Genomic DNA, 15,666 nt, shown 5'->3' with positions numbered 1-15,666 from the left:
TGTGTAAGGGCTTTGCTATAGCCTTATTCCGGGCAGCGTGCTTAGCCACCCTGGATTCTATCTTCAACACTACCTCTGTTATTTGGATGTCGTTGTAAAGCATAAGATAGCTTTTGGATGTTTTTAGTGGGAATGAGAAATAAAGTAGCTTAGGCAAGTGAAGTAATCTTCTCGCTCTCTACCACCCCTTTAATCTCATAGGATTCAATGGCATTTTTACAACTTGAACCAGCCTTCACGGGCTGCAGGTCTGATGCAGTGGTACATGACCACATCTGTGCTAGTTCAGACATGAAGGAATGATACTGTATAATCCTTTTTCCACTTTAGGAATGCAATTTAGTTGCGTTGTCCAGCTGCATGATGCTGATTTGCTCAAGTTCATGATTAAAGAACTCAAAAAATCAAAGATTGATTGTTGTGCACTTCCATCTAGAGGGTTCTTGTGGATGATTCAGCCTCAAACTAATTATTAATTAGCCCACAAGTCAATTATGAAGCAACCAAAGCTGGCAATCACTTGCCTCTGTCACCATGATAAATTTCTGACATCATGGTATTGGACATTTCCTAGCTCACGCTGTCTAGATACGTCGAGGATCAAGGAGAATGAAAGGAGTGTTTTGTGTTGATATTAGGAAGTGCATGGACTAGGCTCACTGTGAGCTCATGGCCATGGACAAGGCAAGGAGTCATCTTCTCTGTATCAAGATATTAATCAAACCCTAATAATGTCATAATTCTTCATAGCTATGAGGTAAGGTGGCATCTTCCATGTACCAAAAGTTGAAAAAGTAGCCATGGCAATACTTTTTTGAGAGTAAGATTATTACAGCACATGATATCTAATGATCATTTTGACCATCAAATATTTTGATTGGATGGATCTTCTCCCTTGCATCTCACTTCATTTCACTCCAAATTCCAAACATGGGGTATAACATTGCAATAAGAGGTGCTTTTCCCTTTCCATCACAGTCGCATAGAATCCCTGCATAGCCATTCTTCAAGAAGAAATCTAACATAACTCGTATAAGCTCTGACTGTATAATTTAGATAAACCCTCTTGTTTAATTAACAGTATTTTGTCTAATTTCCTCGTCTCAAAATTGAGGTTTTCGAACGTCAACCTACAAATCAAAAGGTTGGATTAATAATTAAGAAGTCGGTATCAAGGCTGGAGTTACATGTTCGATAATTTAAAATAACTTTGTTTTAAGATTTAACAAAAAAAGTTAAAATAATGTATTTTTGAGTTTTCTTCTAAAAAAATCAAGTAGGATTTTAATAAAATTTACTAAATAAGATTAACCTCTTAAGTCAACCGGGTATATCTAGATTAAATATCATTTAATGTAATTTAAAATATAAACCTTTAATTAAAATTTAAAATATATGAGTAAACAAATTAACTTTTCGGATAGATATTATAAAAACAAATGGTTAATAATATCTAAATTTTATATCAATTACTAAGAAATAATATTATTATGAATATACCTAAGATTTTAATAATGACTTAAGGATATCTATTCTTAAAATAAAAGATATTTATTTAAATGAGTATATTAATATACCTATGTTTGTTTTTTTTTTTTTTTCAAAAACAAACAAATATGAGTATATTATATTAGTATACCCATTTAACTATATATACTTATATTTGTTTGATACCGCTGCCTTTATAAAGAGTTATTTTTTCTATATATGGTTGAATATTCATAAAAAAAGCATTTATGAAATACAATTTTTACCCTAAAAAACTAACAATTTCATATTCTTTTCCATTTTTAAAAATTAATTTGATTGTTAAAAATGTTTATTATCTTCTAATTTTATTCATTAATTAACATATCATTATGAACTTCATTCAATGTCCTTTTCAATTCACAACAATAAAAACCAAAATACATGTTTTATTTTATTTTTTACTTTCTTAATTAAAAAAAAAAAAGAAGAGAGATAAAGGCCAGTTAAAAATTAAATTCAAACTAAAAGAGAGGGCATTATCGTAATTAAGATAAAGACTGGCCTTGGAGGATATGATAAATGCCATTGCCATCATGGTGGGGTCCTACTTTTTCCCGATCCCACTCTTCCTAATCATTACTGAAGGCTTCTCCACTAGTGGCAGACAGTTGTTAAATATAAAAAGAAGCCCTTCTTTTAGGGTTTAATTATAATTCTCCCAAATATCTGGGACCGATTTTAACAAATCCAATTCCTTTCCCTTAAAAAAAAAATAGTTTGGATTAGCTATATATCAGTCCCCACTTAGTTAGCGTCATATCAAATCAGTCCCCGGTTAGACCTTTCACCTTTATTTATGTAGACAAAATAAAATAAAGTTAAAACTTAAAAGGACTAAATTGAAGCAGAGTTTTAGTTAGGGAATAAAGTTGAAAACCCAAAAACAAAAATCATGATGGTTAGGCACAATTTCTTAGATTCCCATAATCAAACTCTTCTTCCTCCATCTCTCTTCAAATAAAAAAAAAAAAAGGGCAATTTTTTAGCATTTCGAGGCCAAAATCTAAAAATCCCGAATTCCTCATACACTCAGCGAGAAATAGGGAGGGAGGGACAAAATTGAATAGAAGTTGAACGAGGCAGAGAGTAAGATCGAGAGAGAGAGTGACAGAGAGCTTTTCTGTGTGTGATTTTGGTGAAATTAGGGTTTGGGTTTTTGGACTGGATTGGACTGGTTAAAAAGAGGGAGAGGATGACGGAGGTGATATTGCATGTATATGACGTGACAAATAGTGGATCGGAGAAGACGAACAACACTATTTTGAACATCAACAAGATCTTCAAAGATACTATTGGTCTCGGCGGGCATCTTCCACAGCGCCGTTCAGGTCTCTCCCTTCTCTCTCTATTGTTTGTTTAATTGCAGCTGTGACGGTGGAGTTGATGTAAAATTAGAGAGATCCAGGGTTAATTAAGTATTTACTGAAATGGTTTGATTTAATGTTTTTCCAGTGGAAAGTGAGATCTGTGGTTTTTGGTTTTGGTTCTGGTTCCAGTACTTAAATAAGTCACTAATTTATGGATTGAATTATTGTGTGGTAAAATAAGCAAAAAGTTTTAAACTTTGTTGGAATTTTTTTTTTAATTGAGAGGTATACTGTTTTCTGGTCCCTGCCATTTATATGGTGGATTATTGGGTGTTTTGAGGTCTCTGTGTTGATAGAACTAGAAGTCTTGACATTCAAGATCTGGAAGTTTCAACTGTGCTGTAAATTGGGTTTTCCTGAACAATAATTACTTGACTGTGTTGAAGAGATTAAAGTCAAGCTGGGTGGGGGGAGGGGATTTGTTTTGACATGCAATATGTGGCGGGGACATTTTTCATAATCATGAATTTTTATGTTTTTTGCTGCTTCCTTTTGATGTAGTTCAGTTTTTCTGACTCAGCATTGTAAAAGGATTTTGTCGTGTGATTAAGTTTTAGGTAAAGTTTCCTAGTATCAGTGGAGTTGTTTATGGAAAACCAGATGCTTGTGCACAGACTGAGTCCATTGATGTCTTGTGCGTGCAGTGTGACAAGCTCTGTTATCTATAGTTAGTTTCCCAAGTATTGAATTATGCAGTAAGGTGACTAGATATAGACAAATGAATTCATGTCTTAAACTAGACACTGAGCTCTTATATTTTAATACAATGTTGCACTTTTACTTTCTTGTTGGTATTTTTTTATTTTCAGGCTGTTTCCATTATTCTCTTCAGATGAAGTGAATATATGACTTGAGGGTAATAGGTCTGTTTCTTTTATGCATGTCAGGTATATGGAGAAGATGAATGGTCTTTTGGGTTTTTGTGAACATGGAACTGGAGTTTTTAGCTGCCCTTCTGGAAAGAATCCAATGTATACATACCGTGAGAAAATTGTACTAGGAAAAACCAGCTTTTCAATCTTTAAGGTGAATCAGATCTTGCGGGAACTTAGTAGAGAATGGCCTGGAAGTGACTATGACTTGTTGGCCAAGAACTGTAATCACTTCTGTGATGAATTTTGTGAAAGGCTTGGTGTGCCAAAACTTCCAGGTAAGAATTTTTAATTTTCTGAGAAGAATATCTAAAACTAGAATCTTGATAAATTGGCTGGCTATTTATTGCGATTGGTAAATTCTCTTTCTGAATGTAATTGTCCAGTAGACTCAGATTCATGATCAAGAAATAGAGCAGTATGTGGAGACATTTATGTGTATTTTTCATGCTGTCAGATGTCCTCTTGAGTTTGACAATGTCCTTAAACCTGGCAAGATTTTTCTCTCGCCCATCCTCCATCCCATTCTCCAGGAAATCTGTGTGGAAAAGCTTCCTTATCCAAAAATCCTTTAAAGTTGCTTGGCTAAGCACCTGCACTATTAACCTTAGCGTCTGAGGAGTATATGTAATTATGGAAGATCACAAAAAAGAGTCATTCTGCATTTTGTGCTCTACTCTGCCTTAGGGTGGGCTGGGCTCTGTTTCTTCATAGTGCTGCCCCATCCCTCTTGACAACTGGCCCTGCATTTTTAGTTGTAAACTATGGCTCCTTTGCCAATAATAAAGTAAATTTTGTCTATGAATTATAAGCTTAGCCCTTGTATCTTTGGGATTGTAACCATTTTTCACCTTTTTCAACTTAAGAAACAAACTTGTTGTGCCAGCACTTTTTATTTTTGCAATTTCCCTTAAGTGGATGTTCCTGTGATTTGTCTGACAGGTTGGGTCAATCGATTTGCCAATGCTGGTGATGCTGCCATGGAAATAGCAGGAAATACAGCTTTCCGGGTGAGATGGTCTCCTGTATTTCTTTTTCTTTCTTTGCCTGGATTGTATCCCGAACTTGGGTTGATTACCATTGTCAACTTCATGTAATTAGTGCCCTCCACATGTGCACTCACTGGAGCTATAGAGACCCCAAAGTCCATATTTCTTGTACACCCACCCTCCACACAAAATTCATAACAGGTGGTAATTCATTAATGCTTGTTTGTTTTGCATGTGAAGTGCAGTCTGTGTTATGCTTCACTTTCCCATATTTCTGTGCTTTTCCCTGTTTATTTTTTTCCAAAGTTATTTTTTAGGATTTTTCTGTGTTTGAAATCATTGAGGATGTGAACGTAGTTCTTCCCATTTATCAAACATGCGGTATCTTCTTTCTGCTTCAAACAATAGTACAGAAGATTGTGAATAAATCTGCACCACTGAAATCGCCCACAGTGCATCCAGTATATTTTCTTTGGTTCATCCCTTTTTTTACTAGTGGCTTCATGTTCTATTATCACCGTTTCAAAAATGGCCTGAAAGTGGTGATTAATCAGATTGGAACGTGGATGTTTGATCACCAAAAAGAAAAAGAATTTAGTTTGATATTCATTTGAACTGATGTAGGCTTTAGAGCCTGCCTATCGTGATTAGCTTTTCCCTAATCCCTAAATGCGTGGTTTTGCTAATTGCAGTTTAGACAAGCCAAGACTGAGATTGTATCCGCCAGCAAAGTTGCATATAGATTCCTTGCGGGTGTCACTTCCAGCAATGGATCTGCTCCTGAGTCCCCCGCAAACTCAAACACAGGAGTCCCTAGATTCCAAGCATCCTGGTTTAAAAACCTCATCACAAATGGTGCCAAACCTAGTGGCACAGAAGTTGATGATCAGGATGAAGATGTACTGCTTCAGCGGCAACTCAGTAAGCAAGGATCAGATCAACCATCTTGGCAGAACTCACAACAAGAACCAGAGCTACCACCACTGCATCGGAATTTTAGGCATCCATCTAGCTGATCAAAGATTCATTCATTGTGTATCGTTGTAAAATTGTTCATTGCTTTTCCAACTGAATTGCGTTTCTGATGGTGCCTCAAAGCACCAAAGCACGTTGAAAAGATTATCAATGTGAAGTGTTTTTCTCTCATCCACATCCATATGCCACCATTAATCCTCATGGAATCTGGACATGCTTTTCTGGTATAAAAAATACATGATCTGAGTGATCTCAACTCTTGACCTCAACCCTTGCCAGGGTTCTGTTGGGCGTCAAGACTGGGTCTTCTTCCACTAAAATTTTGCTGCATCCGCAAGAGCTTGAATTCGAGACCACGAACACCACTCAGGCCTATTCAAGTTACTACATTATTTTCAATAAACGTAGAACATGTTACGTTTTTTCTTGTAATTGTTACTTGTGTTATAGGGTCGTGCTAAAATTCTCTTTACGTGACATGATGTGAGGGAGGCTAATAATTGTTGTTCCTTGAACTATAATTGTTAAGTTCCATCTATTTTCGGTGGATTCATCAAAGAAATCTGTGACTTATCCGACAAAAATTCTACAAATAAAAGGATTGAAATTGACTTGTAATTTGATTGATATAATTAAACCTAGTCTAAATTTGATAAAGTTAATATCATTAATTTTAATAAAAATAATTGATCTACATTAATTAAATAATCCAGGTTTTTTTTCAAAGTATATCTTTGGATCGGGTCTGAGATGTAGTTGAACTAGTTTCAATATCTCCTTCTTTTCAACATAGATTGATTTCATACCATTTTTTTTAATATAAAAAAACCTGGAGGACCTTTCTATCAAGATCCTTAAGAAATCATTTGCCTTCCAACGTGTTTTCTAACTATATGGATTGTCAAATAAAAGATGGATGGCACGAGCGCAAGTTGAGATGGAGAACTGTAGTTTCAATCACAACTTTCATTATTATTATTTTTTAAATTTTTTTATTTAGAAATATATTAAAATAATATATTTTTTAAAATTTTATTTTTAATATTAATATATCAAAATATCAGAAAACAAAAAACAAATTTAAAGTAAAGAAAAAATAAAAAAATTAATTTTTTTTCAAAAACGTTTCCAGACATAAAAACAAAAATCTTGCCCACAAAATCATCAATGACAATTGGATAAGGTTTTTTTTTTCCCTCTTATTTAAAGATTAGATAAATTCTCCAATCATTTTTTCCCCTGATATAGACAATTCTTCTTCAGCTGGATTTTAGATATGTTATGATATTATTTATTTTTGTGTTTTAAAAATATTTTTGAAAAAAAATGAATTTTTTTTAATATTTTTCTTTACTTCAAATTAATTTTTTTGGTGTTTCATATCATTTTAAAAAATAAAATAATCTTTATTCTAATATATTTTTAAATAAAAAAATAACTAATAATATATCATTTTATTCTGATCGAGAAAACTTGTTTTTGGCAACCTCTCTTCGAATTCAAACCCAAGAGAAATGTGAAAAGTGAGTTGCCGACATTATACAGAAACCTGTACATTGTTATCAGTCACGTCTATCTTGTAGTAGTGGACAGTAGACAATTTGGAAGGAATTCATTGGTTGCCATGGAAGTTGAGCTACGTGCTCTGCCTAGTTGTCTTCTCATCCAGCTCCTAACAAAGATCAACAATCATCATGGGAATCTTGTTAGCAATGTTGATAAACCTGGCCTCTGTCTCAAGAATTAGTTTACGGGTTGAATGGATAAATCCGGATAAATTAAAATTTTTATTTTTAAAAAAAGTTTTGACCTGATAATTTAACTGTAAATCGTTTTGCTAGGTTTATTGGATTGATACTTTATCTATTTTAATTTGAAACCCGAACTGGTTAAAAGATAAATTAACGAGTCGTTAACTTGCTAGGCCAAGTTTAATAACAAGGCTTGTCAAGCGAAGAGATGGTGAAGAAACAGAAGAGGATTCGAGTAAACACTCCGTGGGATTATAGAAGCAGCACCATCGGTCTCTTGCTTCGATACTTGAAGCAATGAATACTTCAGGTGCCATCCCGGTCTTCCATAGCTCACGTAGATGCTGGTGAGCCCCATTGGAGCGTGGCCCGGATGAAGATATCGGCATTCCGTTCTTGTTCCCAGCACTCGCCTTTCAGAGTGACTTTTACCTTCGATTCAACTATGTGTTCTTATCAACAGAACCACGAGTTCACCTTCATCTATACATTAACAAGAGAACTACTCATCAATATCAAGAGAAATTGCAGTGGACACTACACACACCCCGTGAGTGATGTGAGGCTACAAGCCTACAATGCCATGCATCCAACTCATGATATAGATCACCGCGTGTCACAATTTTGATATTTTTTTTAACAGAGGATTGCGAATCAAATGTAAACATGATTCTAACGAACGTTGAACCAAAAAGAAAAGAGAAGAAAAATCTCAATAAAATGGACGTTATTGCATTAGCTGTCAACGATAAAGGTAGCCTGTTAGAATTAATAAAAGAAATCGTTCCACAAGGAAAACAAAGTACCAGTAAAATTATGTTTCCAGTAACAAAAAATTAAACATGCTTCTTGAGCAATTGACATGATGAAACACAAGGAGATAACAAGTGCAACATTTGTTCAAACCAGAAGCAGCAACACGCAAATCTGATAAATGACAGTAAGACATTCACGAATATATACAAAACCATTATTTTGGAACAATAACTGTGCCTCATTTTTGAAAGGCAGCGGAGAATTGCTTCTCTACCGTCTTAGCATTCCATCAAAGAGAAATGTATCCCCATGCGCATCCTCTGCAATCTGGAGAGAAGAAACAGCTTGTGCTGCAATAAGTCCTGCTGAGAACTCTGTAGTACCCCAACTGCCATCGTCAAAGTATTGCACTGGCATACTCCTTCGAAGAGACTCGTATGAAAATGTTAAGTCATTATTTTCCCTCTCCCCCCATTGGCATCCAGTTTCATAAGTACAAGGGACCCAGCCTATCCTTTCAAATGAATTCCCTGAGCAGTCCTTGTGAGGGAGAGATGGCCTCTTTTCACCCACGAAAAGGTCAATATTGCCAGCACAACTCCAAGTGTTGAAAACTTCCTCTTTGTTTAGCACAATTTTACATGAATCATCAGAGTCCTCGCCAAGTAAGACATGTAGAGCAACAGCCTCTGCAATTGCAGCACCCTCTTCATCAAGCCTCTGCTGTTCTTCCTTCTTTTTTTGTTTCTTCTTCTCTAGCTCAGATCGGATTGCCGCGGATGTAGCTAGAGCTTTCTCCAAACGCCTCTTCTTCTTCTCAGCCTGCCTGAGACGATCCATCTCACCTTTGACCTGCTTCTTCTTCACTTTCCTCACAACAGGTTGCACTTTATTACATGCTATGCTATCCATAACTACTGAACTCCAAATATTGTCCTGTTTTCAACTTATGAAGCTTAAAGAGAGCTCCTCTAAAATGTGTACATTTCCCTATAACTTTCTTTTGTTCTTTATCTGTTCCTTTTTCACCCTTTGTTTACTACTAAACAACACTACCTAATTTCAGTATAAAAAACTAATGAAATCTCAGGAGTTCGAGAACTACACCCACTCAGGTCTGAAGGAATACCTCATCTTTCGGACAATACAATCCCAAACAGAAACAACAGGAGACAATAGAAGAGAGAAATGATAGGCATCCACAGAATCATCCATTGACACCATTCTTCCTAATTTTCCACAACCCTCGCATTTGCCCATTTTGTGCACACCAATAAAACCACAAAGCCGATCAAAATTGCAAAAACAACAATCTCACTCCAGGACTTCAAACAGCTCACATGGCCTTCTCTCCTGCAGTCGAAAAGCTAAACAAGTCAAAAAATGAAGCCACACTAGAAACCATCCAAAAAACCTTAAACAAGCAATAATACACGGATAGGTCACATTGAACAGAATTACCAAACATATCTAACCTCATTTAAATCCTTGTTTCAGCCACAAAAATAAGTTTTAAAGCATCTACCCTCTTAACTATTTAATAATTCACAACAATTTAATTGTCAATTATATAACCCTAACCAACAAAACAGATCCTCACATTGATAAAGTTGTGTTCTGTGCATCGGTGCCAGCAGAAACTAATGCCATATTGATAAAAATATTAACTGGATCCTGTTATTAATAATCAAAAGTCCAAAACATACAGAAACTAAACCTAATCCTCACTCCCTTGATCAATTATCATTGCCATCCTTCAACTCATTCATTGTTATACTATCCTATATCAAGTCAATTAGAAATCACTCTTTCTTCAGCTGATTCCATGATTGAACATCACAATCTCTTAGTTCAGATTTCAGATCCCAAAAGACTCCAACACTTATGCATCCAATTAACCATTCAAGTAACAAATCACATCTAAAAATTCCAACCAGTTCCCAGTCTTCAACTTTTGAGACAGAAAATAACATCATAATTCAAATTTCAATCCTTTATTAGATCACAGGCTACAACTCTTACCAATAATCATAATTCAAATCAAATCTTAGACAAACAAAACAAACCCACATCACCAAACTATTAAACATGCAATAAGAAACCAGTTAAACAGATACAATAACATTAGATCCAAAAAACCCATCAAGCTAAAAGACACAAAATTCATTAAAAAACATTAATTCAATAAAACCATACTAAAATCAATAAGCCCACAAATAAAAATTGAATAAAAATCAAAACTTTAAAGGTATAAAAAACAAACCTTTTTCACTGAGAGATTGAAAGGGTCTTCACTTCTCCCTCTAAAACTGAAGAGAAAACAGAGAAACAGAGAGAGAACTGAAAATATAGAGAACTTATAATGGAGTGTTTGGATCCACAGAAAGTAAGAGAAAAGGTGAGAGAAAATCAAAGGGCGAGGGATAAAATAACTGATCACATGAGATAGGTGACAAGAGAGAAAGGGTAATCCTGTAATTCTCAGATTAGATTAGGAGACGTGGCAATTCATGGGTTGCTGACAGGAGGGTGTATGGTGTCACTTATAATGTCATGCCACATGGCAGGTTTTGGTGAGAGTGATAAAGATTGGTGAGAGTGGGTCCCATAGATAGTGCTTGCTAGACCGTCAGATTTAGGTTTCTTGTTCGGGAGAAATTAGATGGATGGTGTAGATTATTGTTGGGGGTGGTAAGTAGAGATCAAGTTGGTTTTGGAAATTGGGACTGACTTATCAAGTGTGAAGTGAAGTGAAGTGATCGACAACTCTCATGGACAAAACAGTAAAAACAAAATGATACTAATGAGTTGGATTTTTGAAAATTATATATATATTTTTTAATATTTCTTTTGTTTAGATCAATATTGATATTCAATATACATCTCAACTAATTTTATAGATCCTAAAATTAATAATAAAATAAAATTATAATAGTTTTAAGAGAATTGATACCCATAATTATTAAGAAACAAATTTAAAATCTAACCAATTTAATTACCTCCCAACTGAGTTAGATATCAGTTTTTATCCTAAACACTACTAAATTAAACCTTTTTATTTAACTAGGTATATATATCAAAGTTATCAAACTTGATATGGCCACGATCTAGTCTAAAATTCGGGTTATAAGTTAAGCGCATTGATTTAGGTTGATTCAATCAATTTAAAATAATGTTATATAATTATTTTTTGTTATAAATAAAACAATATTATTTTGATTTCATTTTAATTAAACTGAACTTTTACCGAGTCAATTTCTACTTATTTATTTTAAAATTCAACTCGAGTTAAGGGTTAGATCGATGAGTTATCTGGTTAACTTGTCTGGCTGATCGAGTTTAATAATAATAATAATAATAATAATAATAATTACAGAGGTGAGAAATAAAGTTCTTATAATTTTTTTATATTTTAATTGTAAAATAATAATGTTGAAATAAATCATTACAACTAGCATAATAAATAAAAATTTGATAACACTTGCACTGAAACTCTAATAAATTTTAGATAAAAAGAAATGACAAGAAGTTTAATTTTAAAAAGGGAAGCACTCTTTTATATATATATATATATATATATATATATATATATATATAAAAGAGAGAGATGCATTTTGTGATGGTCTCGTGAGTTAGGGGCAAGTGAAATACACGCAATGCTCAATCTTATTGAATGTAGGATTGAAAAAAGAATAATTAAAAAAAAATTGATTTAAATTTGTGTTGTTTAACCATTATTCAATTCTGTCGTTTCATCTTTAAAGTATTTGGAGTGAATTTCGGACATTTCATATTGTCAAAAAATTTTACCTCGGTTTTTGAATAAAATAGCTATAAAACAAATTCTAAATAATCTTTTCATAAAAAACATAGCTAATATCTATTTTGTTGTCATTATTGCATTATCAATTCAAAGCGAGGGTGAGAAATATAATCAAATTATTTAGAATATTCATAAAAATCAATCTAAAATTAACTGAAATAATCAATCTGAGAATTCAAAACAAGAAAACTAATTAAAAAATAATTTTGTTAAGTTTTAGATTTTAGAAATAAAAAACCAAAAATTGAAAAACAAGGTGAAAAAAGATAAGAAAAATATATATATATATATATAGTCAAATCGAACAAAACAACCCATTTGTTTTCTAAAAAACAAAATTTTGATGAGCCAAACTTTGTTTTTGGTCTATTTTAAATTATAGAATTTCAATAAAAGTAAAATTGATCTGAACCGATTGATTTTGCTTTTTAATTTAATATTTTTTTAAAAATAAATTTTTTAGTGCTAACAAAACCGAACCCTCGATATCAACACTTTAACTCATGGCCTTACCTTTATATTAGACTTACTTCCAATAAACAATTGAGCTCAAGCCTTGGCATTATAAGCATTATGAAGGGGGAAAAAAACAAGCAATAAACACTTGAAATCAAATGCTACACAAGTTTGGCATTATTCTTGCTCTCATGCTGTGGAGACTTGAGGAATAAAGTTCACCTACATACCACCCAGATAGACCCAAAATAATTGGGCTTAAGTTTCGCACATGGAACTCATCACCTACTTAACCAAAAAAATCCCACCTCATTTCCCAAACACTTACACAATTTCCAAATCTCAAATTAATTAGCTTTTGCTTCCTTATCTTTCAATCGTTTTATATCACCTTTCCTAAATCCTAACTTCCATAACTCAATCAATTCCTTGTATTTGATATCATATGTTAAAAGTATAGTTTTAAAATCTGGACTCGCTTTATAAATCAACCTAAAATTTAACTAATTAGAAGCCTGGACCAATCAAGATTAAAAAAAAAAAAGTAATTTGATTTCATTTAATTAAAAAACCATGTTAACTATCTGAATGATCTAGAGTAAAACCTGATCGAGATTAAAAAAAGAAGAAGAGTAATCTGACTTAATTTAATTGAAAATTCATGTTAACTATCTAATTAATCCAGAGTAAAACCTCGGCAAAACTAAGCTCATCAATCCATTAACTTTGTTTTGAAAAAAAACTCCTTTTTTTTTAAATAAAAAACCATGTTGTTTCGATATTTTAAATAAAAATTTGGATTTACCCCCTCATGCCTAACTTTTTGCGGGTTTTATACGGATAAAAGTTAACATGGCTTGGACTATCTTGCTTACCTAAGATGGTACATTGAATGCCTAAAATTGAACAGAAGGCCACATTATAAGGTATATTTGGGATTGTGATAGTAATTGCAGTTTAAAATGTTTTTTTTTCTTATAAATACATCAAAATAATTTTTTTATTTTTAAAAAATTATTTTTGAGATCAACACATCAAAACGATCTGAAAACATAAAAAAATTAATTTTTAGTAAATTTTTTTTCAAAATTTAAAGAAACACGGTTTGGATCGGGTTCCCAAACGGACCATAAATATAGATCTAGAAGGAGGGTTATATTAAAACAAATAATCTACAGAGGGATGCATTAGAAAAAACATAAAAGTTCAAGGATGTGAAACTAAATTAACCCCAAAAGGCTAAAACTACCTGCTCCTTTGTCCCCCTATGATGATCTTCCTCTTCCTCAACCCCCAATGCAACCGTCCTCTCTTATTCTCACTTGCTCAGAGACAAAAACACTTGAATGTGGATTAGTTTTTGTACTTGTGCATATACCAAATGTTTGCTTTATTACTCAGTCTAGTAAAGGATAAATTGAGATGGCCAGTGGAAACTTTCAGATTACTTCCAAATCATTCAGATTGAGCTTTTAATTTGTATCCCTTTGCTAATGGACAAGTTGAAATGGCCAGTGAACACCTTTAGTTTTAGCGATGGAAGAAGTTCTGAAGCTGATGCTGTTCAGTTATCAGAATCATTTACATTACTCTGGCTTCCAAAACTCTTTTGTATGTAATGTTACTAGCTAGTTCATGTTACCATAGATTTTCACTGCCCTGTACAGTTATTGCAGCAAACGGTATCTAACACTCTTCTGCAATAACAGTCTAATGTGACAACTAGAGTGCCAATCACATTTGTAATTATTATTTTGTTCAGCATTTATCTAGCTGCCATTACAGAATCATCTCTCCATGTGTATGTGCTTGTGTTTGTAAGATGTGCGTCATCTCAAAAGACTGAGAGTTTTATATATGATCAGAAACCGTGGAAGATCAAATGGAATTACTGGAAGTGAAGCCATCAGATTAGAGCTAGGTTGCTGATTCTCGATGACTAAAGAGGTAAGTTTATTTTCCCATCAAGAACCAGATTAGTGCAGCTTTCAGGCTATACACCTATCATGATGTTGCAATATGCAGGCAGCAGCAGCAAACTTTTGGAAGCCTACATATGATTGCCTCTAAAGGAAGTTTCTTTGATTTTTCATTTTTCTTACTGGAATAGAAAAGCTACTGAGCATGATAGCTAGTCACGCAGACCTCTAATGGAAGTTTCTTTGATGTTTCAGCTTTTTAGTTTGTTTAGAAGGAGGAATTTATATGTTAAGCATAATTATTTAAATGATCACACACAATATTTTAAATAAGATAAAGAGGCAAGCCAATAATTCAGAACAACCAAATGCTTATAAATTTATTCATGACAAGTCATCACACACGGCTAGCTAAGGAAATTACACAAAGCAGACACTCCGAGCCTTAAGTAGATCTTCGTAAGTGACAAACTGTTGTAGAAGATCTCAGCTGACAGGACCCTCATAGTAGTAAACCTGAAGAAATTAGACAAAAATAGAATTTAATAATGATGTATTACGTCCAAAAAAATTTAAATTGCTGAATGAATTAGTTAACTTTGCATTTTATCATGACACCCACGACATGCCTTGTCTTGTTCTTTTGCTCTAGTTAAATCTGATGTAGTTCCACTTGAACCTGCCCCTCCAAAACACAAGAGGTTGTGTCAAATAAACATTGAAAAGAATTTAAAAGGAAAAAAAGGAATTGAAGAATGGATAAAAATGTGAAACTAAATATGATATATTTAAATACTTATAACCCGTACCTAATCAGATGTTTCTTCACCACTGTCATCATCGACAACCTTGATTTTAGGGATATGTTTGATCTTGAGCCAATCTTCTACGGTTCCCCTTCGGCACCTTTTGCTCAACCTTGGACAATCACTGATCTCAAGATTTTGAAGTTTTTTTAAATTGCTGATGCACTCTGGCATTTCACCAATGCTTGGACACTTTTTAATGATAAATGTTTGTAAGGATTCTGCATATCCTTGAAGAAACTGTTCTGTTAAAGCAATAGTTGATGGTAAGTTTTCAAATATTACAATACGAAGGGAAAGGGAAAGAGGTTGAATTTTTTCCTCATTCTTTTTTTCTATCGTCATCAAATCAAGCTCTTCACAATTGAAAATAAATAATTCTTCCAGAGTAGTTACACATTTTATGCTTCTTGGCAGAGAAA

General features: G+C 33.5%; 1 protein-coding gene and 1 non-coding gene across 2 annotated transcripts; one reads left to right on the top strand and one right to left on the bottom strand.

Annotated features, from left to right (window-relative positions):
• Positions 1–2,474: 2,474 nt before the first annotated feature.
• Positions 2,475–5,904, top strand: LOC118058521 (uncharacterized). The gene is made up of 4 exons (XR_012168361.1): positions 2,475–2,858; positions 3,785–4,047; positions 4,712–4,779; positions 5,451–5,904. It is a non-coding gene; the product is annotated as an uncharacterized protein (transcript).
• A 2,371-nt stretch (positions 5,905–8,275) lies between these two features.
• LOC118058519 (uncharacterized) lies at positions 8,276–9,346 on the bottom strand. Its single transcript, XM_035071214.2, has one exon. The coding sequence runs from the start codon at positions 9,150–9,152 to the stop codon at positions 8,511–8,513; it is 642 nt and encodes a 213-aa protein (XP_034927105.1). The 5' UTR covers positions 9,153–9,346; the 3' UTR covers positions 8,276–8,510.
• Between the last annotated feature and the right edge of the window lie 6,320 nt (positions 9,347–15,666).

Source organism: Populus alba, chromosome 17 (genome assembly GCF_005239225.2).
Source record: "Populus alba chromosome 17, ASM523922v2, whole genome shotgun sequence".
Classification (NCBI taxonomy): Eukaryota; Viridiplantae; Streptophyta; class Magnoliopsida; order Malpighiales; family Salicaceae; genus Populus; species Populus alba.
The sequence above is the reverse complement of the archived record's forward strand: the minus strand, read 5'-3'. Positions and strand labels throughout refer to the sequence as shown.